General features: G+C 44.7%; 1 protein-coding gene and 1 pseudogene across 1 annotated transcript; both read right to left on the bottom strand.

Annotated features, from left to right (window-relative positions):
* The window catches only part of LOC119271918, a 9,328-nt pseudogene extending 6,332 nt beyond the window's left edge, over window positions 1-2,996 (bottom strand).
* An 8,045-nt stretch (window positions 2,997-11,041) lies between these two features.
* Window positions 11,042-13,802, bottom strand: LOC119271202. The gene is made up of 3 exons (XM_037553118.1): window positions 13,713-13,802; window positions 11,444-12,081; window positions 11,042-11,318 (listed from the first exon to the last, which is right to left on the bottom strand). Exons 2-3 carry the CDS (start codon window positions 12,029-12,031, stop codon window positions 11,202-11,204), a joined length of 705 nt encoding a protein of 234 aa, XP_037409015.1. The 5' UTR covers window positions 12,032-12,081; window positions 13,713-13,802; the 3' UTR covers window positions 11,042-11,201.
* Between the last annotated feature and the right edge of the window lie 4,426 nt (window positions 13,803-18,228).

Below are 18,228 nucleotides of genomic sequence, written 5' to 3' on the forward strand. Positions count from 1 at the left end.
GTTTGAAAATTGTCCTATAGTGCCGGTTCGTGGCACAAACCGGTACTAAAGGTTAGCCCTTTAGTACCGGTTTGTGCCATGAACCGGTACTAAAGGTGATCGTGGGGCCCCAGCCTGACGCCAGCCTGCCATCACCCCTTTAGTATAGGTTCATGGCACGAACCGGTACTAAAGGTTCAACACGAACCGACATTAATGCATAGTCGTTCGAACCGGCACTAATGATACCATTAGTGCCGGCTCAAATTCAAACCGGCACTAATGTGCTTCACGTTTGACCCTTTTTCTACTAGTGCCCATATCTCCTGTAAAAACAAAAGAAAAAATCTATGAGGGATAAGGTGTAGGGCTCATATTTAAGGGAAGGAAAATGGATTATAAATCACACCAGGCCAGAGCCTGGAGGACAGTGTGGTACCTCAGGGTACTGAAGAAATCGCGCTGAAACACTGAACATGGCAAAACCTGACAGAGTTTCAAGCAGCATCATCCTAAATGAATGATGCTTAGGAGGTGCACCGTCTCTGCAAGTGCAAGTAAGACCAAAGCAATTCAATGAAATTGCCAACGACCAAAGAATCATAATAGCTTCCCGCCGCCCTCTCACTATCATGAGATTAGGAGGGTTAATCATCACTATTCTTCCATTTTCGGGCATAAAGATGGTGGCATATTTAGGGATGTAGCAGCCATTTGCCAATATCACATTATGTATAATGCAGTTCAAGCCATATCTCAGAGGAAGGAAAGAAAGTATGCACTTACTTTTTTTCAAGAGGCAGTAGATTCACATCACAAAGGGCCCGGTTTGGACAGAGGAAACATCGTTTGAAACCAGTGCCACGGTCTGTAGATATCCTCTCTGGCTCTAAAATCTTTAATCAAATATGCTTGTATTAGCAAATACCTATAACTAAACAAACACTTGAGGAGAACACCAACCTCAATTGTACAGTTAAATTTGACAAGGTTGAGCTGAGGACTCCCATCGGTAGCGCACAACACTTGAAAGTTACAGAAGATAAAAAAAAGTATTAGCATCATAAATACACGAAAGAAAACTAGATAAGAACATTAGCACAATGCAAAACACTTGTGAGGTAAGAACTTAGTGCTATGCTATGTGTATCATACTAGAACATAATGCGGCTAAATAATGGCACATGGGAAGGAACTTAGCAAATAGATAAATGAACATTTGTAGGAAAAGGCAGTATATATCATAACAAAGTAAGTGGAAAGAGGATTTAGCTTATATATGAAGTAGGAAACATCGTCATTTCAAGAGTACATCTTTAGGCGACTAAACAAATATCATTTGTTGCTCTAAAACATTAGCAATTTTCTTTTTTTTAGAATATAACAGTAACAATTCAATAAGATGAACTACCGTCATCTTACTGATCAACGACGAACTACGTCAATAGTCCAATGCAGGCTTGGTGAGGGCAATGTGGTTTCCCCCTGATTGAAGCATAGACAGACTACTCACTACTAACCCCATCGTACTGTACATTTTAGCTTCTAACTTTTACTTGTAACCCCTGGCCTTCTTGGCCTTTCTCTTAATGAAATGAAATCAGCGCTCGTTGTTTTTCGTCATAAAAAAAACAGTAGCAATCCAAATAAGATGTCGAGTGCTAGACAACGATTCACAAAAGTTACTTGCATTGTGCATGCATAACTGATGTATACCCATAATCAAACCTCTAGCAGTCAATGCAGCACATATAAAATCCTTGAAGCTAATAGGATGACACATTCAGGGTAGATCGGACTAAGGATCAAAAGAAGTCAATTGCAATACATTCAATGGTTCGAAACTTCACTCACCAGAGTCATAAATACATACACGGAGATCCATCTGGGGGGGCTTGATTGCAGGATCTAATAGAAGATAAAAAGCTCTTCCCTTAGCATCCATCAACTAGATAAAAATAGTATTAGAAGTCTATATATGCAGGGGGTCAACGATTAAAAGGTATTGCACAGTGTGCATTAGTGTGGTTTTCTGTAGCTCAGGCTACATGGTATCCCTTATCTTTGCCATCCATTTATGCATCGCGATCCGTGCAGGCGCATTTTTCTTTTTTGTTTCTCTCAAATGACACAACATATAAACTTCAATTTTTGCAGAACAACAATACATTCTAACTATAATCTGGAAAAAAACTTTCAGATTTTTTCATGCATTTTAAATACTTAAAATAATATTTTTATTCAAACAAAATCTCATTTTGTATATTTATATCAGACCAAAAAATCTGAAAGTTTTTTTACACATTAATGTCCTAATGTTTGTTCGATCTGCAAAGTTTGAAGTTCATAAGTTGTTTCATTTTAGAGAAACAAAAAAGAGAAATCTTGTTGTTAGTTAGTTAGTTGAAGAGTACGGATCTCAAAGCAAGGCTGTAGGGTTGAGGATAAGAGGTTCCATGTAGCCTGAGCTACAAAGAAACTTTGCGTTAGTACACGGATTAAGCACTTGAACAAATAAATGGTTGTTCAAGTAAATACTCACGGCCTTGTGGATTTGGATGTCGGTGTCCTGCATGGCGGCGCTCCGAGTCCCAGAAGAGTACCACCCCAGGACGACGGAGCCAGGAAAGCGCTTCTTGTCTGCAGAACTACAACCCAACAAGCAAGCCTCATCAAACCCAACAAAACCCTTGGAAGGATTCCGATGAGGCTGGGTAATTGGGTATCCTGAAAATGCCTATCAGCTTACAGTGCTCCTTCTTCTCCAGCAAGGCGCGGCAGAGGGTTCCTGAGACGGGGTTGAGCAGGAGGTCCAGGTTGTCCACGATTTCAACCGTCCACCTGCTCTTCATCCCGATGACGCACCCAGACATCCTCGGGACATCCTCCGACGACAAGGAGCTACTGTCCTTGACGCGGCTGTGGTGCTCGAAGAAGTTGCGGACGACATTGGGGTGCGGCCTGAAGGCGCAAACGCGTGTGCTGAGGGCGCCTGTGGCCGCGTCAGGCGGCGGCATCGTCGGACGGGTGGGGTGGGGGTGCTGCGGCGGCGAGACGATTTGGAGGAGAAGGCGATCGGTGAGTTTTTTCCTGGGGAACACTTTCACGTATATTGGTTTGATGTGCTTCCCTCGGCCTGGTCCACGACCCACGTTGATTTGCTTCTGAAATCTCAATAGTACGGCCCAAAGTGTTGGCAAATAGGCTCAAGGTGGTGCTCCCAGAGATCATTTCAGAGAACCAGAGTGTGTTCATACCCGGAAGGCTGATTACAGATAACGTGTTAATAGCATATGAAGCTTCTCACTTTCTTAGGCAGAAGAAAAATGGGAAGGAAGGGGTGGCTGCGATCAAAGCGGACATGAGCAAGGCATATGATCGTGTGGAGTGGAGTTTCCTTGAGGCAATGCTATGCAAACTTGGCTTTCGTAGACGGTGGGTAGAACTCATCATGAAATGTGTCACAACGGTCTGATACCAAATCAAAGTGAATGGAGTGTTAACTGAACAATTTGTGCCAACACGAGGGCTGAGGCAGGGGGATCCACTCTCCCCTTACCTCTTTGTTATTTGCGCTGAAGGTTTGTCCGCGTTATTGCATGAAGCTGAGGAGCAGGGGAGAATTAGTGGCGTCAAGATCTGCCAAAATGCTCCCAGTGTCTCACATCTTTTGTTCACCGATGACTCAGTGATTTTTCTGAAGGCAAAGCAGGAAGAAGCCGCTGCTCTCCATGAGATACTATAGTTGTATGAAAATTGTTCGGGTCAATGCATCAATCATGAAAAATCAGCTATCATGTTTTCGCCCAACACTGACGTGGCCGTGAAGGATCAAGTCAAGGCTGAGGTTCAGATTACCAGTGAGGACTGGAAGGATCGCTATCTTGGGCTTCCTGTCCACGTTGGGCGGTCCCGTCGACGCACTTTTGCATACATCAAAAGGAGCCTATGTGGGCGAGTTCATGGTTGGCAAGAAAGGCTACTAGCGAAGAGTGGTAAAGAAACCCTGGTGAAATCCGTGGCACAGGCGATTCCGACCTTCCCCATGTCGTGCTTTGATCTCACAAAGACTTTTTGCCAAGAGCTAAACACACTCATTGGGAGGTTTTGGTGGAGTCATCAGGATAAGGAGAATACAATGCATTGGCTCAGTTGGGACACCTTGACGAAACCAAAAGCGGAGGGAGGTTTAGGGTTTCGGGACATGCACAACTTCAATCTGGCTATGCTCTCACGACAAGGCTGGCGCCTACTCCAAACCCCGGATAGCTTGTGTGGCAGAATCCTCAAAGCCCGATACTTCCCTCACTGTGAGCTCCTAGAAGCAGTGCCAAGGCCTGGAATTGGTAAAAAAGGGCTACATATGGAGGATCGGAGACGGCACCAACGTGAACATCTGGTCTGACCCTTGGATACCCGGGGCATGGTCTCGCCGAATCATCACACAAGAGGACATAGCCTGTTAACCTCGGTCAATGAACTTATCAACCCTCTCACAGGGTTTTGGGACGAGGACCTGGTAAAGGTAACCTTCTGGCCGGATGATGCTAGCCATATCCTCAAAATCCCGTTACAGGACGGGGTGGATGACTTCAGGGCTTGGCACTTTGACAAGAAAGGCAATCACTTGGTCCGGAGCGCGTACAAGTTGCAGGTTCAGATCGAGAGGGAAGAGCGGGGCAGGGTACCAGGGAGCAGTGACATGACGGCTGGCAACCTTGAGAGAAGCCCAGAACAGTCGTGGAAGAGGATCTGGAAGCTGCCATGCCCGCGTAAAATCCAAATGTTTACTTGGAGAATCAAACATGAGTCCTTGGCACTTCGCACAAATCTGACCCGGCGAGGAGTTAAACTGGAGTCCACAAAATGCCTATTTTGTGGTCGAGCGGACGAGGATGGAGCTCATTTTTTTGTCAAGTGCAAATCCGTAAAGGAAGCTTGGAGAGCCATGCAACTGGAACGATTCAGAGCTGAGCTAGAGCAGTTTACGTCCGTACATGCAATGCAGGACTTTCTATGGGGGCTAGATGAAAACACGCGAGTGCAAATCCTCACTTTCTGGTGGCATTGGTGGAATAATAGAAATAAAGTCAGGGAGGGAGAACTACCTGTCCAGGTGGCCGATCTGATCAGGCGCGCCATGAGCAACACCTTGGAGTATATGCAGCTGTTTACAATGAAAACAAAACCCGTTCCAGATTGCAAATGGCAGCCCCCGCCACATGATAGAGTGAAGATCAACCTCGACGGTGCCTTCACGCCAGGAGAGAATTTTATGACGTGGGGAGTGGTGATCCGGGGTCACACGGGAGAAGTGTTACTGGCGCGAGCTGGTCGCACAGAACACACCGCCGATCCGTTTGCTGCAGAAGTGATTGTCATGTCCCAAGCAATCTCGATGGCTGTTGATGTGGGTGCACTAAGGGCGATCTTTGAGACGGACTCCAAACTACTCCAAGAAGCGCTAGACTTCACGAAGGCGGACGCATCATCTCATGCGGCCATCATCGAGGATATCAAATTTCAGCTGAAGATGTGGTTCTCCAACCAGTCCATTAACGCATGTTGTCGCAATGCGAATACTTATGAATTAGCAAAACTCGGTCGCTCGTGTAGCTTCAATAGTTGTATCGAGTGGGACTCGAATGTACCGCCCGCTGTGGCTGTTTGTGTTACGGGTGATTTGCCCGTACACCGTTAATTTATAAAGCTTTGCTTTGCCCTTAAAAAAACTTCTCTATGTATGACCAGGTCTTATAGAAAAATATATAACAAGATCTACAACTATATCAAACTAATTTCATTAGATTCTTCGTAAATTATAATTTTCTCTACTACTTAAAAGAAACGTAGTGTTCCGTTTCCCCTCTTACGTTCCCCGCTTCGTCCAACCTCTCCTACGACCGCCACCCTTCCATCGATTTTCTTTCCATCCTCGAGCGGTTTTCTCTCCTATCAGGTTGATTACGTCTGATTCCCTAAACTAATTGCTCCCGTGACTCCCGTTTAGTTTCCTGTTTTTATTCTTTCCAAACCTGCCCTGCCCGATCTTCTACTGCCCCGCTCGATCTGATCTAGAGGAGGGGCCTTTCTTGTGCTGTCGTTGAAGATGCTGAGAGAGAGAATGAGCGAGAGCAGAGAGGAGAGCAGCCGCCGTACTGGCCGGTAGAGGCGCGGTCGGTGTGCGAGACGACCGGCGAAGGGACCCTGCGGCCGTGGTGTGGTGGTTGGCTCGCCGAGCGAGCGGTTCCATACGGGCATGACGCAAGGAGCCCGCGGAGGTTCTGGAAGCTCGTGCTCAGGCAGGACATGTCTGGTGGCGGCAAGCCTCGGGTGGTCGGGCCCCGCTCTGCCCCAGGAGCATCGGTTCCTCCCCACCTGTCTCGATCCCACCGCCCCACACCAACGAGGAGAGGCAGCGACCGACGGGATACGGCGTCGTTGCTGGTAGTGTAAGGAGGACGGCCCAAGCAACACCACGACGGCAGCTCGCCGCTACCGTGGCATGGACTGGCGTCCCGTCTCCAACTCCAAGATATGGGTAAGCGCCCGTGATCCCCACCCCGCCCCTCCCCTCCCCTAAATTCCTAGACCCCCTCCCGTCTAGATCCCGCCCACGTTCTGATCCAGAGGCGCTATTGCCGCACTGGCTGCTTGGCGATGGAGGCTTGGGATCCTGCACCATGAGAGCATATTGGGTGTTGCTATGCTTGATTCCATTGCTGAATTGCTTGTGCTCCCCACGACCGCTGGAGTGGGTAGCGGACTAGCGGGTGCGTTGGAGTTCGATTTTGTTACGGATGTGCGGCCTGTGGTAACAATTAGGGAGAGGAATTTAATCTGTCGGCAAGGATCTGCATTGGGATTTTGAGAATTAAGTGTCACCAAGCAGTGTATAGTTGTCAATCAATTCCATGATTTGAAGTTTGCCCTAAAACTCAAGAACATGGGTTTATGTATTTTATCAGCCTAAATGAAATAAATCAATTACTTTGCACAACCAAGTCGATATTGTGTTTCATTAGTAATTAGCGAAAAAATACTGCATACATAATTAAGAAGTTACATGAGCAGGTTCTGTCGTCAAGATGAGGGCATTGGTATATGAACACAATGCTCTGAACATTCTATTGCTTACAAGCTCGTATGTATTGCATGCACCAGGAGGGAAGGAACACCGTGTGTGGAGTTACTGTATGACAGTTCTTTTTTGAAATTCCTGAAAAATTCTTGAAAGCTTTAATCGTGAGTATCATTTATCTTTTACACTCTTGTTTTCCTCACTTATGTCTGTCCAGGAGTATAGTCCATCAATTTGCTCGCTTACATATCTTTACGTAGGAATTTCAATGTTGTTCTAACTCGCTGTGCAGATCATTGGTGTCTGCACCATATGCTGGTGGATGGCACAAGAGGTGTTCATGCGAGTGACTGACATGTATGCCGTGGCGGCACAACCCTGTTTCGGGGAGAAAAGGACTGAGGCCCTATAGGTAACATCACATCATTGAGCCGCGTGAAACAACTTTGTTAAATGCCTCATTGTTATAGTGCACACCCTTTTCGTAATACTTAGCCATAACTATAAATAGCCGCGGGATAAATTGTTCTTGTACAAACAAAGGGGTGGCTTTTTTCAATACAGTTTGGAGAAGCCCCTTCTGTTAAAGAAGTTTATGATAGTACAGAGCACTCCCGAAACTAGATACCAGCCGCCAGCATGATTTGATTGTCCAGTATATTTTATGCTGCAAAATCTGAAAGCTGCAAATATAATGTTGAACATCTCATTTCAAAGTATATGTAATGACGTTTTTTTTTCTATTTTAACTTTTTTAGCTCTTAATAAATGTCGTGGTTGTTAATTTAACTTTGGGATAAGAATATGATTTTCTGTCTCGTTTGGTACATAGAAGCTTGAGCCTTTTCCCTTTTGTGTTCTCATCCATTATTATCTTGCATAAATTTATGATCATTGTTTTTCTCTGGCTAAGCTATTTTGTACAATTTCATGCTTTAACCAGTAATCACTACTATTCTTCTCATCCAGATATGCGGTGAAGTAAACTATATTCCATGGCCACTGAATTCGATAATTATACTGGTTTCATTTTTTGACTCAAACATGTAGGGGTTCAAGAATGATTTTTTCTTGATTAATTAGTACATACATTTTTGAAAGCATTAGACATATTGACTGTTAGAAATTAGATATGAAGGAACATTTATGGATAGTTCAAATGTCTTTTGATTGTAAGAGTAAACTATATACCATCTATATATCTTTATTTAAACAAATAAATGCATTGGGATTGTATGATGCTCTAACAAAAGAAGAACTATTTGCATGCAGTTTTGGTTGAGTTGATTCTTGATAGTATCACCTCAATATCTATGCATAAATGAGGTTTCCCAGTGCAACGCACGGGCACTCACCTAGTATACTATATACATTTGATGATGTAGATATTAGTAATTCTTCTATAAACTTGATTAAATTTAAAGAAGTTTTACTTAGAACAAACCTAAATCTTCAAAACGGAGGGAGTAACCTCCAATCACGACCTATCGAGTCGCCGCTAGCTGTCGGTCCCTCCCGATAATTAGCAATCATGCACAATTGGCATGCATTGCTTCCAAGTATTCCCACTAAATTTTTTTATGAAACCTGACACATTGGCAATTAGATACTCCCTCCGTCTCACTAGTGTCACAAACACTCTTATATTATAGGACACATGAAGTATATGGTAAAAATAGGTTTAACACGCTAATATATATAGTCACGGGCTTGACGGGGATACCAAATAGGTTTAGCACTATAATAAGGGTGAAAGCGTTTGTCTTATTATGACCGCTTTGGCTAAGTAGAGATGATATATTGATTTCAATGGCAAAATATCTTCTTTATGCATGTTATATACCGTTGTGTGCATTGGCTTAATACATGATCTACGCCGGAGTACTAACCGATGTTCAAGATGGTGTGTATGCAGTTGGAGTGGGTGGTCAGGGAGTTTTTTACCCAACATGTGTGACGGGAGACGACTAGCATAAGATCACAATTTTCCCCTCTCACTAGGATTTCGCTCTCTCGTTGGTGTCTAACCGGTGTTAAGTATTTTCTTTTCCTACCAATTTCCCATGTGTTTGGTTTTAGCCTTGGCTTGCCAATATTTTGGTCAAGTTTTTGCTATCCCATGATTTGGAAAATTGAACTAGAGTGGGGCAAGGAGCACTGGGATGCCAAAAAATTGGCCATGATCGAAAGAAATACCAAGTTTTCATCATGGCCAAAATTTTGGTAGGGTAACTTTTGAACACAATCCAAACATACCTTTAGGCTTGCAAGGGTTCCGTTCAGCATGATTCAGGGGTAGTCCTCGAACCGCTTCTTGACCTTGACAAACCCGGGGTGTGGTCGTGGTAAGGTTTTATGTTCTCCACCAAATAGTAGATTGATTAGGGTTTTATGGCAGAGGCACGCGACAAGTTTGTCTTTTAGTCCCTCGGGAAAGGAAGACACCGGGTGCATGATGGAGCGCCTAGGACTCCGGAAGGAAGATCTGGACCATGTGATTTTTTTAGTAGGAAGATCCCTTGTCGGCATTGTCTACTTGTTGGATGGCAGTGGCTAGAGTACATATGTATGGACAAGGAGTGCATCCAATATTAGTTCATCAAGAACATGGGGTCAACATGGAAGTTAGCTTAGCACGTTCTTATACAAGCACTCAATGATAATAGGTATACTCTGCAATTCTCTTGCTTGGGGAATTGGGGGAAGTACTGAAGGCGGGTCCTGGATATTCTGAGGACAGACAATAGTTGTTGTGGGAAATAATTAATCGCATATGTGGGTCCCATTAGTCCTACATGGCTGATAAACACCAGTCTAAGACGGTTAACAGAAGTCCAAGAGAGCCATCATGGTTAACAAAAAGTCCAAGGAAGCCATCATGGTCAACAAGTCAAAGGAATAGTACTAAATAAAATATCAAGTTAAAGATGAAGGGAATAAGTAAAGAAGCCCAAGCCAATAAGCCAATAGAGGGCCCTATTAGTCAAGGCCCGTTTATGAATGGATGAGAAGGAGTGGCTCAATATGTCATACTTATACTGGATTACTACTGCAAACATGTAGTAGTACATGTTTGCAGTAGGAATCTGGGAAAATTTCAGCCTGTTTGGACAACAAGGTTGGTAGATATTTGCTATTTTGCTAGACAGACCCAAGTTTTGGTTCAAAAAAATATTTTTCAAAAAATCCAGCAAATACTGCATGTTCCCAAATAGTAATGTAGTTAGTAAAGTTTGAGCTTATTTTGATAATAAATTAGGTGATATTGGCTAGTTTGCTACAGATCCAGATTTTTGGTTCAAATTTTGATAATGATAATTTTGAAAAAAGTAAAAAAGGTAATGTTTTTAGTAGTAATCTGAAAATTTTGAGCTTATTTGGACAACATGATTAGGAGGTAATGTCTATTTACCTTCAAAATAAGATTTAGTTTTCTAGCCGTTAACTTAACTTTGAGCCCAGCCTTCATTTTTTTTTCTGGATTCGCCACTGATCATATGGAAGTAGCATATGCATTTTCCCTATAGAGAATGGAGAATGGACTCAGAGAACTACATCAGCAGCTCCTACTCACCAACCGGTTTTTCTTTTAAACCCCTGATCCCGAGCGTGCTTCCTGTCAACTTGGGTATGAAGCGCAAAGGCTATGGTATCTAGAGACAACATGACACATGTGGTAAGCAATCCAAATAATTCAAGAAAAAAAAAGGCTGTGGTATCTAGATATGCTGATATGTCTTGCTCCAAAATTGGTCATGCAATAGGATAGCTTGCTTTTCTGTTATATCCCTCTGCTCCTCATGGCTCTGTACTGATTAATGGAATCCCGGAGAAAAACCTGCCCTAACTTTATTAAGCAAAGGTAGTAACTAGGATTATTAAACAAAGTTAAAATGGTCGGAACATAGTTCAAATCTCGAGTGAATTGGCAATTCTAACAAAATGCTCCTCACCAAGCAAAGGTAGTAACTAGGATTATTGAAATGTCCCTGTATTAATTCATATGCACTTTGGCAGAATCACAACAGAAACCAAAGAAGCATCACGGCTAAACAAGCAAGTACTACTAATAACAATACAAAGTCATATGGAAATCTATCTCCTTTCTCTCGTAACACTATCAATAAGTTTGTGGACTCGTTCATAACTGAATGACTTCCTCAGGAGGTTCTCTCTTGCAGCGAGCATTCTTCTTCAGCAGGAAGACGTCAGTCAGGACGGTCTTCGACTTGAGGGAAGTAGCGAGTATTCCCAGCGCCTACATTTCAAAATCCAACGCATTAAAATCAATTATCGGTTCAGTTCAGGGAAAAATCACCACCTAAAGTTCAAAGGCTCGGAAGAAATCACCACCTAAAGTTCTACTACACCAAGTAGAAGTACCTCTTCCTTGCCGATCTTCACTGTCTTCTCCTGCATCACGCTGAAGTCCTTGACGCCGCACTGTGCAAACCGCGTGATGCCCAGCATAGGGATCATCGTGAAAAAAGACGCCGGCGTCACCGAGAGGTCGTCCCGGACCGTGTATGTGGATGCAGGCAGCACCGTGGTCGTGGCTGCTGCGGCGGGAGCCACGTTCCCGTAGGCTCTGGCGGGGGCGAGCATCGCGGCCGCGTATTCACTGCTATGCTCATTGTACGAGTTTCTAGTGTTACGGTGTGTGACATCGCCGTTGGTGAGCTGCGCGCTCAGCAGCTGCTGCAGGCGGGAGAGCATGGCAGGGCCAACTTCCGGGCTGAGGCGCAGCTCCTTGCTCTTGTAGTTTGCGTCCAGCTTCTCCATGCTGCCGACCACGTTGCCGATGCTGCCCACCATGCGCTCTTTGGTGAGCAGGGTGGTCACGGTGCCCAGCGGCAGGGAGAGGAGGCCGGAGAGGAACTCCACGACGTCGCTGCCGGCCTCGGCAAAGCACACCTTCTGAGACTTGGTGTCGATCAGGAGCTTCATCGATAACTCATTGGTGGTCGCCATGCTATTTATTAGTTCCCTATGTTTCTTCTCAACTATCTGGTTCCTGCTGCCTGCCAGGAGTAAAATAAAGTCAACTAAACTTTCAGGCTTTACAACTGTTGTAGTTCAGTTCTTACGAAATGGTAACACTTGGCCAGAAATATGCATATCAGTATCTTCCAACAGCTGTTTTAAAAAGATGGAACAACCACAAATTTTTTGTAGACTGTACCCACTACCAAGAGATCCCCATATGGAAAATAACTTCAGATTAGTAGTCAAATTTAAGGGTAAACCACAAGGTAATTAGCACAATAACGCAAGCTATGAAACACTAAATCAACACGAAACTTTTAGTAGCTCATATTTGTGATAAATATGCTCCCTCCCTTTCTTCATGCAGGGTATATCTTTACTATCCAATTTTATCCAGTTCACTTGATCAATTCTAGGATACATACACCGCAATGAACAACAAATGCATAATGTGGGGGTAGTGCATGCATTTCTCTATAGTGGATGTTGATATATATTTTTGGACATTCAACTCAGCCAACGGTTTTGAATATCAATAGGGGAAATGTTTTAGCCCATTTGTAAATATAGAAATATATAGAGTAATGCTAAACTAAGCGTGAGTGTAGAATAGCTTATTCTACACCCCAGTAACGATACATACAAAATATGGTAACCCACTATGTAAAATATAGTAATTTTCATAAAAATGTAGTAAATTACAAACATAGATGATAAAAAAATATTTTCCGAATTACTACATTTTGTACACGGTTTTACTAGATTTTGTACATAGCGTTACTACAGGGTGTAGAATAAGCTATTCTACACTCACGCTTAGAATAACGTTACCCTATATATATACATACAATAATTACTTTGCCATCTATGGACAACTGACAAACACAAATAGAGTAAGAGATGCAAACACGTCGTTGAAGCAGAGGACATTCACTGAAAAAAGTAGCCAATGATCAGAGGAGGATTGTTGGTAGAAAGACCAAGGAATTAGGAGGATTTATTCAAACAGAAAACCAAATGTTAGTGCTTTCTTCTTCTAGAAACGACCCTCCATTCACGTTAGCCTATAAATATCTCAAAGCCCAACCATGCATGTTTTTTCCCCACTGTGTACATTTCAGATATAAGTCTTTTTTAGGGGTAGATATAAGTTTTTATATCCTTCAAATGATATAGCAATGTCAATGTAGCAGAGAATTAAAATTAAACGGATAACAAATACCAAATATCATGACATATGGCAGATCTAGCAGCGCAATAAACGTATATGTATGTATGTATGTATGTATGTATGTATGTATGTATGTGCGGACCACTCTGCTCGGTGGTGGCGCTACACATACTTTGTGATGTCAACTGGCATCACATAATGTGCGAATCCCTCTTACCAAATTGTATATTTATGACAAAATATAAACACCAAGAGTTCAGATGATATGGCATCACAAGGTTTTGGAGTATCTTACAAGACATGGATCAGCATTCAGTTATGACCTAAATCCGATTATGATGATATAGGCCATGAACTGATCAATACCCTTGTAGATCTACCTAGCCTCTCGCACCCAAACCCAACAGCACCCAGCCGGCGCAGATTACATTAAAAAGCAAAAGGCAGGAGAAGTAGTCCGTGCATAGCACGGTGGATTCAGAGTATGTCGCTCACAGTGTCGCCTATGGTGCCGCCCGCCGGCGATCGAAGAAGAGATTTGACGAGCGATCAGGGCGACGACTCAGCGAGGGTTTTGCGGCTGCGTTGGTTGGGCCATATAGTAGGGCATTCCTATGGAAATAGCCGCCCTGTTTTTTGTCCATCGAAGGCCCGGACTTCTCGTCCTGAATTCCCGGCAACAGGCACCTCCTAGTTTTGCGTTTAAAAACCACTCAAAAAAATAGTTTTGCTTTTTTAAAACTCCATTTTGATGCAATTGTTTTTGGTTTTCTTGGGCTTCTTTATTGTTTAAGTTGGCCTTTGTTGAGTTAATTAAATATTCTGCAATGTATAAACCTTGTTTGGCTTCTACAGGCGTCAATGCTTAGAGCATCTCTAACAGTCGTGCAACGAGCGGCGCGCTAAAACAGTTTTTTGCGCGCAGAAATAGCTGTTTTTTGCGCGCGGCAAGGCGCTGGCTTCAGCAGCGGCTGCAAAATATTGCGCGCGCGCGACCCACTCCAACAGACGTTGCAAAAAAAAGGGCGCACGCGAGCAAGCAGAACACAAACTAGTTCAACCACATAGATAAATTCAACGATACAAATAGAAAAGTTCAACCAAACAGTACAAACTAGTCCGATACAAATATAAAACTAGAAACTACAGTGACTGCTCTAAGTCGTCGTCCTCCTCCTCCTCGCTTGTGTCGTCTGACATATCAAGAAACACGTCTTCCCACCGATCGTCGTTGTCGGAGAAGAATGATGTCTGTCGCACTGCGATATCGCCAGTGCCTTTCGACGACGCATGTCCGCCCGTTCCGCGCGCCGCCTTGCCATCCTCTCCGCCCAGAAGGTGCTCTCGTTGGCGACATCCTCCGGGTGGCGTTGGCGCCACTCCGCCATGGCTCGCTCGTCCGCCTCGGCGATGAGGAGGCGGCGCTGCTGCCGATGGTGTTCCTGAAGGTCGGCGTCAGTTACTAGCCGCGGCGGAGGGGCGAGGTCATGCACCTGCTTGCATGTCCAGACGTCCTGGAAGTTCATCTGTGCGCGAGGCCTTGAGAGGCGCCACGTCGTCGCGTCTTACGTGCGGGCGGCCTCGTGCGCAGTCTTGAACGTCCCGAGAACGAGAAGCGTGCCACCGGAGCGGATCTCCGCATAGAACGCGCCGGAAGGGCGGACGCGGACGCCGCGGTAGCCGGAGGCGCTTCGGCGGCGCGGATGCATGCCGGCAGCAAGGGAGAAAGCGTCGGAGAAGGCGGCACGGTGGGGCGCCGGGTGCGAGGAACTAGAGGGCGGCGGGGAGGGGGGAGAAGGGGGCAGCTACGCTCGAGTGTGCGGTGACGGCACGGGCACGCACGTTTTATAGAGCGCGCCCCGTCCAAAACTGCCGCGCGCCGGTCCATTTTCCCGCGCGCGATTCTTTGTCGCGCCAAAATTTTCCGTGCACGCTCAAGCGTGCAAAAACGCTCCGCGCGTGCTATTGTTGTTGTGTTAGAGATGCTCTTACATGTGTTATAGACTACTAGCAAAAAGGCCCGTGTGTTGCAACGGGATAAAAAAATAGCACCTTCAAATCAAACCACTGAGAATATAATACCTACAATAATTATACTAACATACTCCAAATTACATTAGTATACAAATGTACATATTATTCAATCGATAAATTTGACATTTATGTCTTTAGCTCAATGCCATGCTTCATTACTAGGGAAAAGCTTATAGACAGACGCTTACTAGTAGTGAGGGTTTATAACCCTCGCTACTGGTACTTACTAGTAGCGCGGGTTTTTAACCCTCGCTACTACTAACTTGATACTAGTAGCGCGGGTTTTTAACCCTCGCTACTACTAAGCGGTCTCTACCGTGCCCTCCCGGAACATGCCATAGTAGTAGCGAGGGGTACAAACCCGCGCTACTACTAAGTTGATAGTAGTAGCGCGGTTTTACACCCCTCGCTACTACTAAGTACGAGGTAGGTGAAATCCCCGTATCCTCAGCCGAATCCCTCCTCTCTCCCTCACTTTCCCCCTCTCTCAGTTTCCCCGTCTCTCCCTCATACTCCAGCGGTGGCCGCCGCTGGTACACTCTACTTTCTTCGCCCCCTCCCTCTTCGAGATCCCTTCGGTGGGCGGTCGCCGGAGCTCCTCGCCACCGCCAAGATGCGGAAGCGCGACCACGACATCCTCCTCCTCGCCGCCTTCACCGTCTTCTTCTTGCTCTAGGTTAGCCCTCCTCCCCCCTCTCCGATTCGATCCAGAACGCTAGCTGACCCATCCCTCTCCTCCTCCGGCAGCACGAGGGCGACTTCTCGTTCCGGAAGACATGGACCGTCTTCTGCCGTCGCTCGTCGCCGACCTCAACGGCGACGCCCGCCGTGAGGTGTTGCTCCCCACGCACGATGCCAAGATGCAGGTCCTCCAGCTCCTGGCCCACGCCGGGCTGGCCTCCGCGGCCGCCCTCGACGGCTTCCACGAGGCACGCGTCATGGACGAGATCTCCCTGCTCCCGGCCAACGTGCGCGCGTCATGGGGTCGAGATTTTTTTTTTGGTTTTCCAAATTAATAGTAGTAGCGCGGGTCACAAACACGCGCTACTACTAACACACGTACTAGTAGCGCGAGATGCACCGCGCTACTACTACTAGTTAGCTATAGCACCGTAGTAGTAGCGCAGGCACCCGCGCTACTACTAGGCTTTTTCCTAGTAGTGCTTCATTACTGGGAAAACATATGAAAACGTGAGGATGTGCCGTGCAATGCGAGCATCTTGTATGTTTTGTTACACCTACAAAACTTATGCTCGTAGAAAATTGGACCTCAAGCTAGAGAAAACCCATGTGTTTGCTTTATGAAAATTACAGATTATAGAAAACATGTCAGTGCGTTGCAATGAAAGAAAAAATATCAAACCCCCAAGCCCAATAAACATGACTCAAGAGCCCAAACAGATACACACCCTCTATTTCAACAAGACACTCCATTTTAAAAATAGTAGCTAGTTCAAAGTTATCCAATCAAATACTAACTGGCCAGTTCCACTAAAAAGAAAATTTAATTAGTTAATTTCTCAGCCGGTTAAATAGTAATGCTCGCCATCTCTAGTAAAGTCCTCTCTTGCATCATGTCTCTCCATGGAGAGAATGTAGAACTATCATATTTCGTACTTCGTCATATGACAATAAACAATAAGCTAGGATGAATCAACTCAAATAATTCCACAAAATCTCTTAATTATGGTTCAAAGGATGGAAATAAAATGGAAAGCCTTTAAACAAACTTTGCTAGTCAACAACCATTGCACAGGCTCGTTCAAAAAAAAAAACCATTGCACAGATTCAGTTTAGTAGAGTACAATAGTTTATTTTGCATACAACAAGAGTGCAAGATTCTAGAAACAGATGTGTCTGTGTTCAACCTAATTGTCAAGCACCGGAACCTAATCTTCTCCGAAGTAGCAGTAGGATAGAACTTCCACCAAGGCGTAGGCATGTAACTGTAAAAATCAAATCCATTGAATCCTAAACAATATGCAAATGAGAAATCAATATCTAACAATGTCGTTCTTGTTAAATGTGATCCGAAAATTGTTAATATAATACATAGCAGAAGTGAGACAAACTGAGCAGAACATTAGCAATATAAAGTGCAAGCCATATTAAACATACAGGAAGAAAAAATTAATTAAAAAGATGAGTGGATTCATGAGAATTAACGACATACTAATAAGTGGGGCCAGTCCCTTGCTTGGCCTTCAGACTTTGGAAGTTAATATGTCTTGCCGAGGCTCTACTGCCGTCGATGCACGGTAATAGTTTCGAGTGCAGACTGCAGACTGAAGACTGAACATTACCAGTTTGATGCCTGGCCGCAAATTCTAGCAACCGACATTGACTTCCAAACTTCATCGCAGCATGTAGCTAACTCTCTTTGGTGAGGTTACATCAAACGTTTACCGAGCTTCTTGGCCCGACTAATGAGCCTATACTTGGTGGAGTACACGTCGATGTAGGTGAAGCAGGGCCACCCTGTGAGTGAGACTGGCCGTGGTCTCATTCAGTCACCCATTGAAGAATTGAGCCCCTGTTGTAGGGGACGGAGCAGGCGCGGTTGTCCTTTTCCGCGGCAAGTTCTGGGTAGAATACCACGCCATACTGCAGGCACCAGAGCGGCATGAGCCTGTATACCTAGTCAACTTTATGCCTGCTGATTTCTCATATCTTTCTCCAAGCAGTACAATACTTCTCTACTTCTCCCCTACCTGCAGTGTATACATTGTTTAGAAGAGAATGAGAGAAGACCACCATCTTCCCAGGCTCTGCATCTAAGAAGACCAACTAACACATTTGCCATAAGTGTATATTGTTTTTGTACCTTCTCTCGATTCAAATATAAACAACACATGCATATATATACACGTCCATCAGGACTCCTTATCAAATTTCAAAACTGTATTTTTGTTCTAATCTAATCACCCGCGCACACATTGATTGATAAAAACTTTGGTGTGTGGAAAAATCAAGCGAG

Source organism: Triticum dicoccoides, chromosome 3A (assembly GCF_002162155.2).
Source record: "Triticum dicoccoides isolate Atlit2015 ecotype Zavitan chromosome 3A, WEW_v2.0, whole genome shotgun sequence".
NCBI classification, from domain to species: Eukaryota; Viridiplantae; Streptophyta; class Magnoliopsida; order Poales; family Poaceae; genus Triticum; species Triticum dicoccoides.

What these genes read in the sequence shown, in the direction of transcription:
- LOC119271202 (XM_037553118.1), bottom strand. Translation starts at nt 12,031, where the DNA reads ATGGCGACCACCAATGAGTTATCGATGAAGCTCCTGATCGACACCAAG. An exon ending in TGAAGATCGGCAAGGAAGAG is followed by an intron (nt 11,319 to 11,443) that starts GTACTTCTACTT and finishes TTTGAAATGTAG; the next exon opens with GCGCTGGGAATACTCGCTAC.